Source organism: Neolamprologus brichardi, chromosome 14 (assembly GCF_056152115.1).
Source record: "Neolamprologus brichardi isolate AB-2024 chromosome 14, ASM5615211v1, whole genome shotgun sequence".
In the NCBI taxonomy this organism is placed as follows: domain Eukaryota; kingdom Metazoa; phylum Chordata; class Actinopteri; order Cichliformes; family Cichlidae; genus Neolamprologus; species Neolamprologus brichardi.
The window spans coordinates 31,042,081-31,058,954 of record NC_142117.1 but is presented as its reverse complement, the minus strand read 5'-3'; the positions used below and the strand labels follow the sequence as shown (position 1 = coordinate 31,058,954).

General features: G+C 36.9%; 1 protein-coding gene across 2 annotated transcripts; it reads left to right on the top strand.

Moving 5' to 3' along the window:
• Positions 1 to 3,224: 3,224 nt before the first annotated feature.
• Positions 3,225 to 15,253, top strand: postnb (periostin, osteoblast specific factor b). 2 transcript variants are annotated; one of them, XM_006796583.3, is made up of 21 exons: positions 3,225 to 3,390; positions 3,793 to 3,891; positions 6,867 to 6,931; positions 7,146 to 7,303; positions 7,382 to 7,546; positions 7,626 to 7,772; positions 7,969 to 8,110; positions 8,816 to 9,028; positions 9,161 to 9,295; positions 9,953 to 10,101; positions 10,246 to 10,382; positions 10,566 to 10,696; positions 10,804 to 10,934; positions 11,256 to 11,358; positions 11,455 to 11,522; positions 11,809 to 11,854; positions 12,989 to 13,165; positions 13,239 to 13,286; positions 13,607 to 13,672; positions 13,767 to 13,805; positions 14,855 to 15,253. In XM_006796583.3, the coding sequence occupies exons 1-21, from the start codon at positions 3,272 to 3,274 to the stop codon at positions 14,881 to 14,883; spliced, it is 2,367 nt and encodes a 788-aa protein (XP_006796646.1). In that variant the 5' UTR covers positions 3,225 to 3,271; the 3' UTR covers positions 14,884 to 15,253. The 2 variants fall into 2 exon arrangements, with proteins under 2 accessions (XP_006796646.1, XP_006796647.1); XM_006796584.3 differs by lacking the exon at positions 13,767 to 13,805.
• The last annotated feature ends 1,621 nt before the right edge of the window (positions 15,254 to 16,874 follow it).

The window sequence follows — 16,874 nt, the reverse complement described above, 5'->3', positions numbered from 1 at the left end:
TTGCAGTCCGTTTGGCCTCTCAGGGCCACTGTAAGTTTTGACCATTTTTGTAATTGTTATTTTAACCAAAGACCAAGAACAGTTGAGCTGAACAGTCATTCATTTTAAAATAAATCAAGTGGCTTTTTTACCCAGATATGTTTTCTTCTTATCACAACTATAAATATGACATGTTGTAGATTTAACTTTGAATCGACTTGTAAAATGAGGTCTGCCTTGAAGAACTACAGAAAAGAACAACTGTTTGAATGTTAGTGTGTTAGTATGAATGCTCTAGTAATAAAACTCTTACATCCACGACTCTTTATAAGAGGTTATTATAAGTCATTTTTAATTAGCTTTTAAGCCCAGTATACCTTTTGTCAACCTTGACCTAAATGGAAGAGAAACCTGTATGGTTTTACACTATTGATCACTGAAACTGGTGCAGTAAAACTACAGGCTGTTGGTACATTTGAGAGCTTCACCACTGTTAATAATTTATCACTCAGCACTGATATTTCCGGTTCTCTCTTATCATTTAGAGATTCTGTGGTTAGAAGAAAACTGAGCTTGTAATGTGGTTTATTTCCAAATAGGGGATGAAGCACCATCTAGTGATCTGTGAGGATATTAAAAAAAACAAGCGTAGTTGGCTAATGACAAAACTATGGTACCTCTGTGTAGTGACTATGTGACTAATCATACTATTTAAAGTAGAAAACCTGTGAAAAACATGCCATGATGGTACCTTTCAGGTACACAGAGGCCTATCTTGTTGCTACTTTTAACCTGTAGTCAACAACACAGTGTTTAATAGAGGTAAGATACTACATTGATTAATTGAGCTAATAGGTGCCTGTGAATCAGTGCTACTGGTGCTTGGTTACTCATAGTTTGTATTTTCACAGACCGTTTCACACCTTCACGGATTGAAGCTTGCAGGCAACCTTAGGTGCTGGATGAAACTGATGTCAGTTTCTGTTACCATAGCAGCCCTGCTATCTTTAGAAACCAATCAACAAAGTGTTTGGGTCTTTGTACTATATCTGAAAAGCTCACTCAGTTAAGATTGCTGTTGCACCTTTTCCTTTAATTTCCACTTAAAAGTAAAACGAGAGGAGCCCGTACTCGGGATCAAGACTTACTTTATTCTTTGTGGCACATGAAATGTTTGTGTCCGTGCCAGCGTGTGTGTCAAGGACTGATTCAGAGAGAGCGTGCTCTGATTCAAAGTGCAAAAGCCACACTGCATTTGATTATCACTGCAACGAGTGTGTGGCGATTCCATTATCTCTCACTGGCTGTTTAATAGGATGATGGGACTGCATAGTAACTGTATTTCAGTGTTTTGGATTTTAGAGGATTAAGGGGCTTTCTAAATGCATTAAATAAAGGTGATAAGAAGCTTGGGCCTTCAAACTGTCTCTTTTTAAATGTGATTGGCTGATTTTTTCATTTCAGGCTTACAACTTGAAAATACAAAGTCAGTCCACTGATTTTCAGCTCCAGATGTCTGTCTGTTTGCTTTTCTTTGCCATCCTCCCTTTCTAACCCCTCAACCAGTCACAGCAGATGGCTGCCTCTCCCCGAACAGGGTTCTTCCAAAGGTCTCGTTCTGTTAAGACTGAGCTCTTTTTTCCTAAGTGCTTGCTAAAAGGGGAACTTTTAGAGAGAGCTTTTCTCTCTAATATTTACCTACATCTTTACCTACAATATGAAGCTCACTAAGATAACTGCAGTTTTGAACTGATGTTACATAAATAAAACTAAACTGAGTTCAATGTCTGCACAGTATTGGGTCTTAGGGTCTTTAAAAGAAAATCCGCTGACTTGGCTGATTAAGACAATCTTTTCCTTATCCTATTTAGAGCATCTGGTTAAACAACATGTGCCAAACAGAACTCTATAACTAAAACCTTTGGTTACGGTACAAATAACAATTACAATTCCAGAACTGTTGATATTTGCAAAGTGAAAACAAATAATGATCATTAACCAGCATCATGAGTCATTTAGCTTATTAATAGACAAGAGAGCTGCGACTTTTGGAAATAACAAAAGATGACACATACATTGCTTTCATATGCTTGGCACATGGGTTCCTGCTGTTCATAAGTTACAGCCTGTTATCATTTCCTTGTAACAGTTGTGGGATTTTACATTTTCCACATCTGAGACATTTCCCAGGCAACTGTTTCCTGTGCTCTGTTATATCTTTGTTTTTAAGACGCTTCTGTTAACATGCCAGTGCGAGTTTCTACGTCCTGTTACTACTTGTGTTACAGCACTTAAGTGTTGCCTCGAGACTCCATTCTTTGTAGCCTTAGAAAATACCACGGCTCCACTACGAAAACATCTGACAAGTGAATAGTAGGTGCAAAGACCTGAAAACACCAGCTGAACTACAAAGACTACAAAATTAGTTTTCTGCTAAAAAAGGAAGATACTTTCAGATACTTCTGTATCTCAATATTTACTCCTCCTCGAATGTAAAAGTAATCATGGCCAATATTATCCATGTCCAACATTATCCATGTCCAACAGCACTGTGAGCCTCGGTGCCTGTACTCCCACAGCCACAAGGTGGAGCAAATAGTATTCTGAAAGATTTACACAATCCTAGTTCTGGCATTTGTTCAGAGCAGAGATTATGTAATGTCCCTTTGTTTGTACTCCAAATAAAGGACACGTTTATAGGCAAGATACATTTGAACTATTCATCCCAAGTATCCCATCTGTTCAATATCTATATCTATCATGCATCACTCAGCTTCAAAGCACTAGACACAAACTGAAATATTTTGCATCTGTGCACTGAGAATGTGTGCAGATGCAATACAACACAACAGATTTTTAGATACAACTTTTTCCATAAAGTGAAAGCATAAACTCATAAAGGGACTTTTAGAATCACTCTTATATGGCTAAAACATGTTTATGGAAATTATTTTGTGGCAAATGTGCCCATTCAAATTTAGACAAGGAATCAAAAAGGTTAATTTAAAAAAAATGGTAAAACTGATAACAATCAAAAATGGTCTCGCTACTTTAAAAATGCTTTTCTCAGATCAGTTAATATAGAAAAAAAGATTGCAATCCTTGATTATAAATGGTAAAGCCCAGTGTATGTTTTAAGTCATATGGGTTTTTTTTAAGTGCTGGGTGGTCCATGCATGTACAAAAAAAATTGCCATCCTCCTAGGGTGGGTGAGACTTGTGGAATATAAACTCCTGCTCTCCGTCTGCTCCCACTACTCTGGGTCTGGGTGGGCTAGCGAAGGAATCAGGGATGAAGCTCCTTTTTGTGGTCGCCTGTGCACTTTTTGTGCTCTGTACATTTGATAATGCTGACTCCTCAGCTTATGACAAAATTGTTGCCCACAGCAGGATCAGAGCAAGAAAAGAAGGGTAAGCTCATCTATATATATTGTTTTGCTCTTTTTTGCGCATGCATGAACATTGAACAGTTGTTATCATTTCTGCTCATTTGTGTATTGTATAACTCTATAAGTCCCAACTATTTCAACAATATTAATTGTGTATTTTTTTTGAAGGGTATCTAAAATCTTGCATTTCGCTTAGGACATGTTTAATCCAGCATGTGTTGTTATCACTATTCATATTTAACTGTCTGGCTTCAAAAGCAGCAGTAGTATTTGCCAAATAATTATTCATGCTTGACGACCTGATGTCTTATCCATCTGGGCTGTTAAATAATCCTTTACACGTGAATAATTTCATAGATTCCTACTGATGTTTTACTTGCTGACTAATTCTTCATCACATTTTGTGGTATAAATTCTCATTTAGACCCAATGTCTGCGCCCTCCAGCAAGTCATGGGAACCAAGAAGAAATACTTTAGCACTTGCCGTAACTGGTACAGAGGGTCCATCTGTGGAAAGAAAGCGTGAGTGCTTGTTTTGTGTATCCAACAGGAAAAACTGTACCTCCAGTTCAAACAAATACATTCACTCAGCAGTTATGTGGGTTCACTGTTCTCTTTATTTTCTTTTCCCATTTCTTCTACTCCACCCCCACCCCACCCCCTCAAACACACACACACACACACACACATCACCCCCTGCCCTCATTTTTCGTGGAAACTCGGATGTTTCCACAGAGATAGACATCTGTTATCTTACTTTGAATTACATTACCACTTAAAATGAAAAACACATTTATAGATCCAGCCTTTAAACTCTTTGCATAGAAAACAGTCCAGTTTGATCCTATAAACTAAAAGTTAGGGTTTTCATAACTTGAGCAGTCTGGTTGATGTTGGATGCCATAGTGGTGAACCACTGATTCCAGGATATGATGTGGCTGCAAAATGTTGACTGTATTCTTGAATGGAAAAGTGTTTAGCTCAGCCATTATAAGAAACCTCTTTATTGGTTTTATTCCAGCAATCTCAGCAGTTTTAGTTTAAACATGACTCAAGTTTGTGGCTATTAACAGACCCTTTAACTCTTTTTCTTCCTGTCACACACATACATACAGCACTCACACTGAGTTTGCCCTCTGCACTTGACTGAGTCATGCTTCGCACTCTAAATAGGCTTAGTTCTTCATGATGAATACCCTCTGCTCACTGAAATTGGCAAATGATAAGGTTGAAAACAGTCAAAATATTGTGTTTGTTTTAGCGGAAGTCTGACAAGAAACTATATAATGAATGAAAAGTTGGCTGGGCTAAAGCTGCAGTTAAAGCTGACTGATTTAAACCTGTTACAGTCTTCTAAATTAAATAAGTCAACTTCAGTTTGAGTTAGACTTTTCTCCCATAGAAGAGCTGCACTGAGAGCAGAGATAGTCATATTTGTCAGTGAAGTTCAACTAGATAATCTAGTTGAATATAAATAAATTAAGCTTCTTTTTTTTTTTAAAGTACGCGTTACATGATTGAGGAGGCCAGGTCTCCTGGATCCATTAACTGCATCAGATTATATTATTTTCTCCAACCGAGCCTGTTGCTCCTCCCATCATTCCTCCTACCCTGTCTTCCATAAATCCCCCAGATGTTAGTAGTCCTCCAGCATTAGAGCAAAACATTTCTTTTAGTTATAACTTTCAGAAGTGCTTTATTAAAACTGCAAAATGATTTTGTTTACCAGCTCTAAAATGTGCTTGTAGGTGAGAACATGTGCGTTTTAAGCTAAAATGTCACCAGTGCCTTTTGTGATCATTTGAAGAACTTCAGGGCCAAGATAATCAAAGACAGTGAGACCTGAATAGAACTTTTCCATTTATGGCAGTTGGTGCTCAGCCTGACTTTATCTAGCCAGTCAAAGTGTTTGTCTTCACCCTCTGAGAGAATATTCTCTGCCAGAGCAGGTCCGCCTCTAAAGAAGCTTTATATTAACAAACCTTCAGAATCCAGGCTGAAATTTATTTTTGATGGGTTTAATTGAAATTACGCTTCATGGACGATACAAAACGGCAAAGTTTTGTGTCGCCCATGAAGTACTTACAGTACTTTTGAAGAGATGCTGATAAATCAAAAGTTTCCAATTCCGTAGCCAGACACATTTCCACAGTGTGGGAAAGCAATGTTACGAGGTTTTTTGCTGACTCTGCCTCAATGGGGCTCGTGTGATCTCATCCCAATCCCTGCAACTCTGATGCAGACCAAGAAGCAGTGGTCTGTACTCTGGCTGAAACATAATAATCAGATACAAGCAACAGTAAAGTCCAGACTATAAATCATCATCTTACATGTAATTCATCTTGTCACCATGTTGTATAATGTTTCTCACATGTATCCCTTAAAAGCCATAAAATGTGTGTAAATTCAGTCTTTATTGTCTAAACTTGCCTAAACTGTTCTAAACTATTAATGGCAGATTTGACATGCATTTGTCACAGGAATACTGTTGATAGAAATGAACTGCTAAACTTTTGTACTTTAACATCCTTTTTCCTTTAGTGTATTTTTCTTGTATTTGGAATCGGTATATGCATTGCCAAAAGCAATACTACTTGTTACTATAAACTGCCACGACTTGGAAAAGAAGCAGTTTTCCTGCTGTTAGTGTTTATTTTTTCTGACAATTAAAACTGGGCAGTTTACCTCAATAATCTCCCCTGCCAACTCTTGGTGCATATGGCATTGTTTATTCCTCATAGCTATGTCTCTGACGTTTTCATCATCTTGGGAGTCTTTTTACTGTTGAATACTCATTAGGTATTTGCGGTAAAGTAGATATATTCAAATGTCCAGTTTTCCCACAGGAAGAGATAATCCTATAGCTTCAGCATGGTCGAACCTGCTGATGTAAGACATTTTTACGTTGTGCAGCTGCACTTTGAATTTTACTGGTCTCTTCAGGCTATGATCTCAGGCATTTTGGAGAACATGCCGCTGCTCTTCATATGTGTGTCCAACAGCAAATAAAAATGTGTCAAAACATAAATCAAAATGACTATTCTCTCAGTATAAAAGTCTGTTTCAAAAACGTGTATGCTGGCGTCCAGATTAGCCATCAAAGTCCATTTTTTATGTTAACCAACATTTTGTAAACTCAGATATAATTACCGATCAGACTTTCAAGACAGACATCTTAATATAAATGTCACATAGAGTTCAGACTAATTCTGTAGCTTAAAAGAGGAGGCCTTGGTGATATAAATCTACTACTATAATGCTAGCATGAACACAATTAGGTTTTGGCAAAAGCCTTTGGATCACATGGTCTGTTAGGGTAATGCAGAGAATAATGGGTAACATCTGGAAACACCGAAGAAAACTGAAAATCACAGAATGATGATTCAACTAACAACATAGCAGCAAGAAAAAATACTTTCTTACATGTATTCTTATGACTGGTATCTCAAACGTATGTGCAAATCCATATTTTTGATGTATGTATTTTTTTCCTGCAGGACCGTGATTTATGAGTGCTGCCCAGGGTATATGAAAATGGATGGCATGCTTGGCTGCCCTGCAGGTATGGTCTGTACTGTTTTGTAGAACAGTTGTAGAACAGCTGTGTTTTAGCTTTGAGATCAGACCAAATAAACTAGAAGCAAGTGCCACAGCATATTGTTGACACATTTTTTTTTAAATTTCAAGTTCCAATCGATCAGTTCAAAGATTGTGTCTTATTTCTGTTTTCAAAAACAACGCTCGACCCTTATGGTGATTTTTTCTTTCTTTCTTAGTTGCCCCGATTGACCACGTGTATGGCAGTTTGTCTCTAGTGAAGGCCTCATCAACCCAAAACTACGCTGACATTTCCAAGCTAAGACCTGAGATTGAGGGACCAGGATCTTTCACCTTCTTTGCTCCCAGCAATGAGGCTTGGGATAATTTGGATATGGTGAGTCAGTACAAAACAAAAAGCTCAGGAAGATCTCCGTCTTTGAGATTTTAACAACAAATTTTTTTCATCTAACAGACAGTGAGGGATGCGCTGGTCAGCAACGTCAATATTGAACTATACAACGCTCTTCATTATCATATGGTCAACAAGCGCCTCCTGACCAAAGACTTAAAGAATGGAATAAAAGTCACCTCCATGTACAACGACCTTGATCTCCATATTAACCATTACTCCAATGGGGTGTGTACTCTGTGTTATTTTAACATGTTACATTAACCATTTGTCAGAGGTATTACACTGAAACAGATGTTGTGTACAGATTGTGACTGTGAACTGCGCCAGGATCATCTACGCCAACCAGATCGCCACAAATGGAGTCGTGCATGTCATCGACCGCGTCATCAGTACTATTGGAAACACTATTCAAGATGTCATTGAAGTTAACGATGACTTGACAACCCTGAGTGTGAGTACAAGCTTTGGTAGGAGAAAAATGATTAACAACTAAAACTGCAAACCCCGCTGTAAACGACTTATTGATGTAATACGAGACACTTACAATTACTATTATACAATTATAATGTGAATATTTTCTTTGTATGCTGCTTTGCAGTATAATGAAGTTCACTAAATATAATATTGATGGTGAAATAATCTTATAGGATCTATTTCAAAATTCTGAGCTTTTGGAGAAACTGGGTCAGCCAGGACATTACACTCTTTTTGCCCCGACCAATGAAGCCTTTGAGCAGCTCGGCATCGATGTGCTGGAAAGAATTCAGAGTGACAAGAAGGCCCTCAAAGGTAAATCAGACTTCTTCAAAGGCTTATTTTTAGTGTTAAGTTAATTGTAGCAGAACGATGTTTACTGATGGAAGTACTGGAAAAGAAATGTAGTGGTAGCTGGGAGTATGGTTGCGCATTGAGCTTCTTCCAATTCAAAACAGATGAAGCCACAACAGATCTGGAGCTTATTTAGCTTTAAAAACTAACTTGAACCAAAAGAAAAACTTTCTTCTTTCAAGCCAAGCATTAAATTGTGAGTTTGAAAACATATGATGTAACACATAATTTGACATTTTTATGGCCTTTTTTTTTTACTGCTATATGTATCTTCATAAAATATACTCGTATAATTATCAGTAATATTTGTTGTTGTTTAAAGTGTTGAGATATACATTGTGATTTCTTAAAGAATCAGAATTTCTAAAAGGCTTTCAAGATAATTATCAATCTAAGCACCAAGAGATAGTAAAAAGTTGTACTTCATCTGTATTTCCTCATGTATATTTGCTGTGCCATGCTCAGATCAGAACAGTTCCCCACACTAGAGGACCATTGGGATCTAAAGGATATGCAGGTTTCTTGGATATAACCTCATTGGCTTTGGTATAACAAAGGAAAAAACATTAATGTCCCAGTGTATCAGACAAACATCTACTTACACAACTAAATCATATATTAACTCAAATATTTTATTTTATTTTATTTTTATTTTTGTTGTTTCAGCTCTTCTGTCTTTCCACCTCCTGGACTCAATCCAGTGCTCTGAGGGTATCCTGGCTGGCACTTCTTATGAGACACTGGAGGGCAACAACATTGAAATTGGCTGTGATGGCGAAAGCTTGACAGTCAATGGCGTTAAAATGGTTCGCCAGAAGGACATTGTCACCACCAATGGTGTCATCCACATTATTGACAAACCACTTGTTCCAGACTCAGGTTAGAGCACCTCTTTGCTTCCTATTCAGGCATGCCTTGTTTATTACGCAATATGTATATTGAAGAATATGTAAATATTTTTTGCTATAGTTCATATTCTAAAACTGTCAGGATTTCCTTTACCTCTTTAAGCTAAGCAGGTAATGGAACTGTTGGGAAGTTCCCAGTCAACCTTCAGTGACATGGTGTCCGAGCTGGGCCTTTCTGGTGGCATGAGATCAGATGCAGAGTACACTTTACTGGCTCCATTCAACAGTGTCTTTAGTGGTGAGTCATATACTCCTCATTATACCACTTGCACTCCTCTCTTTTCCACTCAGCAGGTGGCAATGTCGATTTTTAAAAAATGCTTCAGGGAATTCATGCAAAATCTTAATGTCATATGTGGAAAAAGTAGCCGCTATGCTTCTCATGTTTTAAGAAACAATTAATTGTTGTCAGCTAGGGAAAAATTGTATCTTATTTATATTGATAATATTTTGTCAGTGGATGTAAAGAATTCCACAATAAGAAAATCTAAAAGTGACCGTTATCAATGAATGTTGTCACTTTTATTCTGTGCATTTATCTATTTATTGTCTATCTTGGCATAAGACACGTGAAAGAAAATCAGGAAAACTGTGACAGATGATGATGTTTTATGCTCAATCCATAAACTTTCCCTCTGTCTGTCTGTGAACATGGACCTACAGAGCATTTATCGTCATTTGTAGGATACTATTTGTGGTTTATCTGCAGAACTGCCAGGTCAATGAGTACAGAGTTGACTTTGGTCAAAATATGTCTGTTGCTGCTTTAGGATAATGGTAGTCAAAGTAGTAAGAATATAGTTTTTTGAAGCCAGTGCTTTAAATTTAAATGTATTTTTTTCCTGGTGTAATTAATTTTAAATGAGAATCATAAAACTGTTTCTTTCCTCTGCAGATGAAATAATGTCCATGGATCAGGACTTACTCAGAATTATCCTGGAGAACCACATCTTAAAGAATAAGATTGTTCTGGGACAGCTGTACAATGGCCAGCAGCTGGAGACCATCGGAGGGAAACTTCTTCGGGTCTTCATCTATCGTTCAGTGAGTACTCTTCTCTAAAGATTTGCCCAGTAGTTATAGCTGGAGGCCATTAAAGACTTGTTATAGGCAATAGCCTCAATCAATCTTCAAATCTTTGAGACTTCAAGTTTATTCTCTTTTATTCAACTTGTTTCACATCTGCAGGCTGTGTGCATCGAGAATTCCTGCCTGATACGAGGCAGTAAAGAAGGAAGCAATGGGGCCCTTCATCTCATGAGGACTCTGTTGAAACCTGCAGAAAAAACTATGTATGAGATTCTGACAGAAAACGGAGGGTTCAAGTAAGTACAATGGTAATGAAAATGGACTGTGGTCTTAAAAACCAGTATAATACTCGAACCACATCTTGACTATCATTACATTAAATCCACATGGCACATATGGGAAAGTGCTGTTGCTGCAATATGTCATCCCTTAGAGGCGTCTACAACAGCCAAGTTACAGTTTTCTTCTCTGCTCTTTAGGATCTTTTTGTCTCTGATGCAAGCTGCTGGCTTGACAGACGTGCTTCGACAGGAGGGAGGCTTTACTCTGTTTGCCCCAAGCGACAAGGCTTTTGCAGGTTTAAGTGAAAGAGACATGACTGTGTTGAAGAGTAAGTTTACGAGACATTTTTGTCTATTTATTTTTTGCGCGGTAAAAGTCTAGTTAGAAATACAAAATACAATAATAGCTTATGTGTGTGTCTTTGCTTTATTTCAGAGGACATAAATGCACTCAGAACCATCCTTTTGTATCACATCAATAATGGTATCTTCATTGGCGGTGGTTTGGAGCCTGGGGTGACAAACCTTCTCAAGTCCCTCCAGGGCAGCAACCTTAAAATCCTAGTTGTAGGTATTTTGTGCATCCAGATGGAAACTATATATCTTGATCTATTAAACCTTATACCTCAGATAAATCCCTTTTTTTTTTCTTTTTTTTTAATGTAATCATAAAGAGTTAAGTATTCAGTAAAACTGTTTTATATGGTAGTGTCCATGAATACTGTCTGATTAAAAGTCATTGTCCACTTTGAAACTCAGTGACTCCAGTAAGCTAATGATATTTAATGTGGGACAGAGATTATTCTTCATATTTTAGTATGTGGTTTCATTCACACCCAACACTTTATGGTTTTCTTGTCTGTAACTGTTTGAAATGGTTGTCCTCAGGCAAACAACACTATGAAGGTTAATTCTGTTCAAGTCCCTGAGGCTGATATGATGGCCACAAATGGAGTCATTCACTTTGTGAACAAGCTGTTGTATCCTGAAGGTAAAACTTTCATCCAGTTATTGTCTTATAACTCTGTCAAGAAACGTGATAACTGTAAATACCTAATTGCGGTCAACGCCCTGTGCTGTCTTGTAGATATCCCTATTGGATCCCAGGAACTCCAGATGGTTCTGACGAAGCTCATCTCTTATATTACATTTAAGGTTAATTTATTTTTTGTTATTAAAGTTCTCGAGATGTTGGGTTGGGTCTAGTGCAGTTTTTTATTCTTTATTTAAGTCGTAACAAAATTGTTATGATTCCATCTAAAGTATAAGAAATAGAACATACAATGAAGATTATGCTAGTGGTCATTTTAGTAAAATGGTTCTGATTGAACATTATTGTTGTTAATTATTTTTATTTTTCAGCTGAGCTGAACAATTATATGCTTTATTATGCAGCATAGACATTTAATATGCTTTAACAATTGTATTTACTTTTTTACAGTACATTTCTGGATTCAGATATCAGGAAATTCCCCTTACATTTTTGAGTAAGTAGTTTGCATGTTTCAATGTCATTAATAACTCTGTATTTCCTGTTGTTATTATAGAGGACTGTCACTTGTGTCATTCAGGAAAGTATAGTAAATGGCCTGGCCTGCATTTGTATAGTGCTTTTCTAGTCCCTAAGGACCCCAAAGCGCTTCACACTACATTCAGTCATTCACCCATTCACACACACATTCACACACTGGCGATGGTAAGCTACATTGTAGCCACAGCTGCCCTGGGGCGCACTGACAGAGGCGAGGCTGCCCGACACTGGCGCCACCGGGCCCTCTGACCACCACCAGTAGGCAAACATGGGTGATTAGTAATGGTGATTAAAGAATATCAACATCATGTGATTCCTAATCAGTGAAGTATGACCAGTTATATTTAATAAAACTGTTGCAAGCACAAAACTGAGGAATTTCAAAAGACCAGTGGAAAAAATAAAAACAATATATTCCTTATCTAATGACAACATGTAATATTTAATTATGACTGCTGATCTAGCTACCACATTCTGCAAACTGTTCAACGCCCCATCCTGAGGCACTCACACAATACCTGTCACTGCCTGAGAAAAAAAAAACATTAGGCAGTTAGCTAAGATTAGCATTCATCAATCCATTGACATTTCTTCTTTCCACTTGCCAAAAATTGTTTAGTATCGCTCCATTTCCATTAAGGTAGTCAAGATGGTGAACAGTGAGGGCAGGGAGGGTACAGTGTACATTAAAAACAATGGGAATCTTTATGTGATTACCATCCAGGAATTCACTGTGCACTTTATGTAGCCAAACTTGTCAGTTTACATGCAGTCATGCACTGAAAGCTAGTTAATTACAAATTTTGAAACACAGTATTTATATATCACTGATGTAATAGTCACATGTATTTAAAATAAAGCTGTGCTAAAGCAAATCATAAAGCTGTAGAAAATTATATCACAATTATATTAGCAGATATCCTTTGATTAGGAATCGCCTTTTCTTTCATGGAAATTTTTGGATCCACTGAAACTATTTTTTGTGTGTGTTGGCTGTACAGAAGTTGATCAGTGTACAATGCTGTGCACTCTTGATTTCGGTGTAGTAAAACATGGCTTCTTTGCTTTTTTACACTTCCTGGGGTAAAAGAAGTGACAAGGGTCATTCAAAGGGAACCCGTCGTCAAAACGGTTACCAGGGTGATTGAAAAGCAGAAACCCATCCAAAAGGTTACCAGGGTGATTGAAACGCAGAACCCTGTCCAAAAGGTTACCAGGGTGATTGAAAGGCAGAACCCCGTCCAAAAGGTTACCAGGGTGGTCTCTGGTAAGTATTTCTTAAATGTAAAACACAATCATATGACTTCATATTCAGAACTCACAAATGCTGTTGTTTCCAGGGCCTCAATACTCAGTCAGCACTGGTACCAGCAACATTGATCTGGAAGGTCAGTGAAATGCTTTGGAAACTTAAAAATAAGGATTGTTTGTGTGATTATTAATTAATAATATTAATAAATTATTGTTAGATTTGATTTTAGATTAGATTAGATTAGATCTCTCCGAATTTAGCTATCACAAATAAAATAATATAGAATATAACAAAGAGAATTTATACACACATCATAGGTGACTTTTAAATACATATAATAGACTTTAAATCTCATTAAACAGTAGTTAGTTAGAATTGATGTGTTATCACGCTTATCTGATATTTTTTGCCAAATATTCTAGCATCACTTTAAAGATACTTTCATTTTTCCATCAGGAGTTGATCTTTCAGAAGTTTCCACCAGCGATCTTGACACATCAAGGCTTACCAAATTAATCCAAAGTGAGTTTTTTTCCCCAAGTCTCTAGGAAGTGGAAAGCAGGAAAATAATTCATAAATAATGTGTGTGATTTGTGTGTTTGTTTTGCCTTTATAGAAGGCAGTTCCAGAGGAACTAATCCCAGAAGAGTTGTAGGTAAAAAATAAAGAAAGAAAGAAGAAGGAAAAAGAAATAGAAAGAAAGACAGAAAGAAATGAGACCTGGAATTGTAATTAATCCAGCACAGTGTGAGATAGTTTAGACTGTCACTTTAACACTTTGGCTTCAATTATGCTCCATTCTCTTCTTGTACCATGTCCAACACATCCCTGCAATCACTTTGGCACCTATGGTACCTATGGTCGGGCATTGCACAGCTACAAGCATTTCACCTCATGTCATACTGTGTATGGTTGTGTGTGTGACAAATAAAAATTTGAATTTGAATTTGAATTTACAGGAATAGTTTGACATTTTGGGAAATCTGCTTACACTACTCACTCTTTGTTAAAGGTTTGATAAGAAAACTGATAACACTCTCATTTATGGATTGAGAGGGCCAGCAGCCCATTAGCTTAGTTTAACACAGACAGAAGAGATGGCTGGCAATCACACTGTAATGCCAAGAAAATATAGTCCTGCACAAAGCCTTCTGTAAAACCACGTGGTGTTTCAGAATTCCAATTTTGTACAGATTAAACAGATGACAATTCGTTAACTGGTGCTGGTACAGACCTAGGCTAGTTATTTCTGGGTTTGTACTTAGTTAAGCCAGCTGCTATAGCTTCAGCATACAGTAATGGTATCAGTCTTCTCATCTAACTTTCAACAAGAAAGATGCAAATACAATTCCCCAAAAATCAACATTCCTTTATTCCAGCTGCAGTCTCTTTGCTCATCTGCTGTCATGCTTGCTGCCACAATGCTCTCCTCAAAAGCTATGCAGAAATGTGTTGCTTCAGTGGCTGTTATACAACATTTTGTGAGACCCACATCCAGTAGGCATCCATCTGTATAGTTTCTGAGACTATACACTTCCCAAGAGGGGAAGTCATCATCATCACTCCTGCTCCATGTGCTTGATGTTTCCATCTGGGAAGTGATGAGAGTTTGGATGCCAAACTTCAGCACAGTATATCTTTTAGACTTAGACAACAATCGAATCCACATGACTGACAAATATTTATTGTTCTCTTTTCTTCCAGCTGGCGGCAGGAGGAGGGGAAGGGACTGAGCACAAGCCGATGAGAACACCTCCTGGCTAAAAGCAGAAAGAGACGTCAAACCCAGATTTTAAAGTTGGTGTTTTAATACAAGGGCTGTGCCTAAAATTCATACTGTAATAGGTATACCTGACAAAAAAAACTACTCTCTTAAACACTTTAATGGTGCTTTGAATGTATATAAAGCAAGTTCACATGAATATTTCAGCATGATTTTAAATACACAGAAAGTCAAAGCAGCTATAGGATAGTCTGAATGCATTCATTCATTAGATTTACAATAAAATACTTCAATTTTGAGCTTCTCTATGACTTTGCTTAACGCAAAGAGGTTAAAAGCTGCCTGGAAAATTTCAAAATCTAAGCATGATAAAGATTTTTTTTTTTTTTTTTTTTAAAAACATGTTTTCTGACTTTAACTGTATTTTTTATTTTTTTTCTCTGTGTATTGTTTAAATTGTAATGTAAATTTGTCTCTCTCTCTATCATTTGGAATGATGTAGCTGAATGCTTTTGGCTTTGCCTTCTATTTTCCAAACATCTTCCAATAAAGTGCTTTCGTTGAGATAAATATGCCTGTTTGAACAGGGCATTAGTGGAGATTGTCTCATTTTGAAGTCTTTGCAAAATTCTTAAATGGTAAGTTTTGTTTCATTGAGATGTTAAAACTAAATTTGTGCTTGGAAAAAAATTCTTTACTCCACAAAGGTTTGACCATAAAATTAGAGAGAAAACAGTACACAAACAACATAACTTTTTTAAAGTATGCTAATTCTGCTTTTGTTAGCCTGTTAAATGTTTAACATTATGATGGTCCTGAGTCATGCTCCTCTATATGCGTGGATTATGGCAGTATGGGTAGCAGCATTTCTTCTACCTTCTTCTAAAAGAGGGTTTAAAAGAGTTGTAAAGTCTAAACAGCAGTACAACTTATTGGAAACAGAACTGTAGATACTAAAACCTATGAGTCATTATTTTCAGTGGTTTAGCCATGCATCTGCCAGTTTAAAAGGATCCAGGCAGTTTGGAGTCTGTACAAAATAAACATCAAAATTGGTTTAAAAAATAACTGCATTATCCTCATTTTCAAGAAGAGTCAACTGCCTTTTAGTCTAACTAAAAAACTACAAATAATTTATGAAAACTACAAAATATGATAAAAAAAAAAAAAATTGTAACATTGGCATCAGTTGCAAATTACTTACATTTCATTTCAAAATGCATTGCTGAATTTCATTTGTCAAAAGAATATGTAAGTAACATGTGTTTTTTTATGTGTGAATGCAGCTGAGATACTTCCCCGAGGTTACAGGGACATTATGTTTGCTGTTATGTCCAGATATTTGGGTCAGCACCAGCTTCTGCATTATTGTTTTATGAGAAAAAAATCCTCAGTGCAGTTTATGGCTTCTTGGGTGCACTAAAACGGTTTAAAACCTCAAGCAGCCAAGAAACTTTTGCAACACACAAAACAGACATGGCAAAATATAAAACTTTTTTTTTTCTTATCTGTTATTTCACATCAGAAATCATTTACAGGAATCGTCAACAAGCTTTGGTGATCCAGGCAGCTGGTTCACATGGCCTGATATGATGAAATCATACAAATAATCAGTGTTTTGCCATTTATATGTTGTTTTCCCCAAAACATCCCTAATGACAGCCCAAGTGACGCATCACAACTGCTCATGCAGTCAGTAGCTTGTGGAAAATCAAAAATAATATTTGTCTACCAAGCAAAGAAGCACAAATAATATCTTAGTATTTCCTGTAGAGCGAGACCTGCACCATATGGCCTAAAACCTGCTCACATCTGTACTCTGTGGCTGTTTTAACAAGTAATGAACTGTCAAAAGTTCATTTGCATTGAAGTAGAACTGTGAGGCAACTTTTTATAATTTTAGATGACAGGTTTCATTACTGAATGTTTGACAGGATTGCTTGCACTATAGAAGCTGCTCACTTGTGTCGGCTTGCTACATTTTTCTTACTTACCTAATAG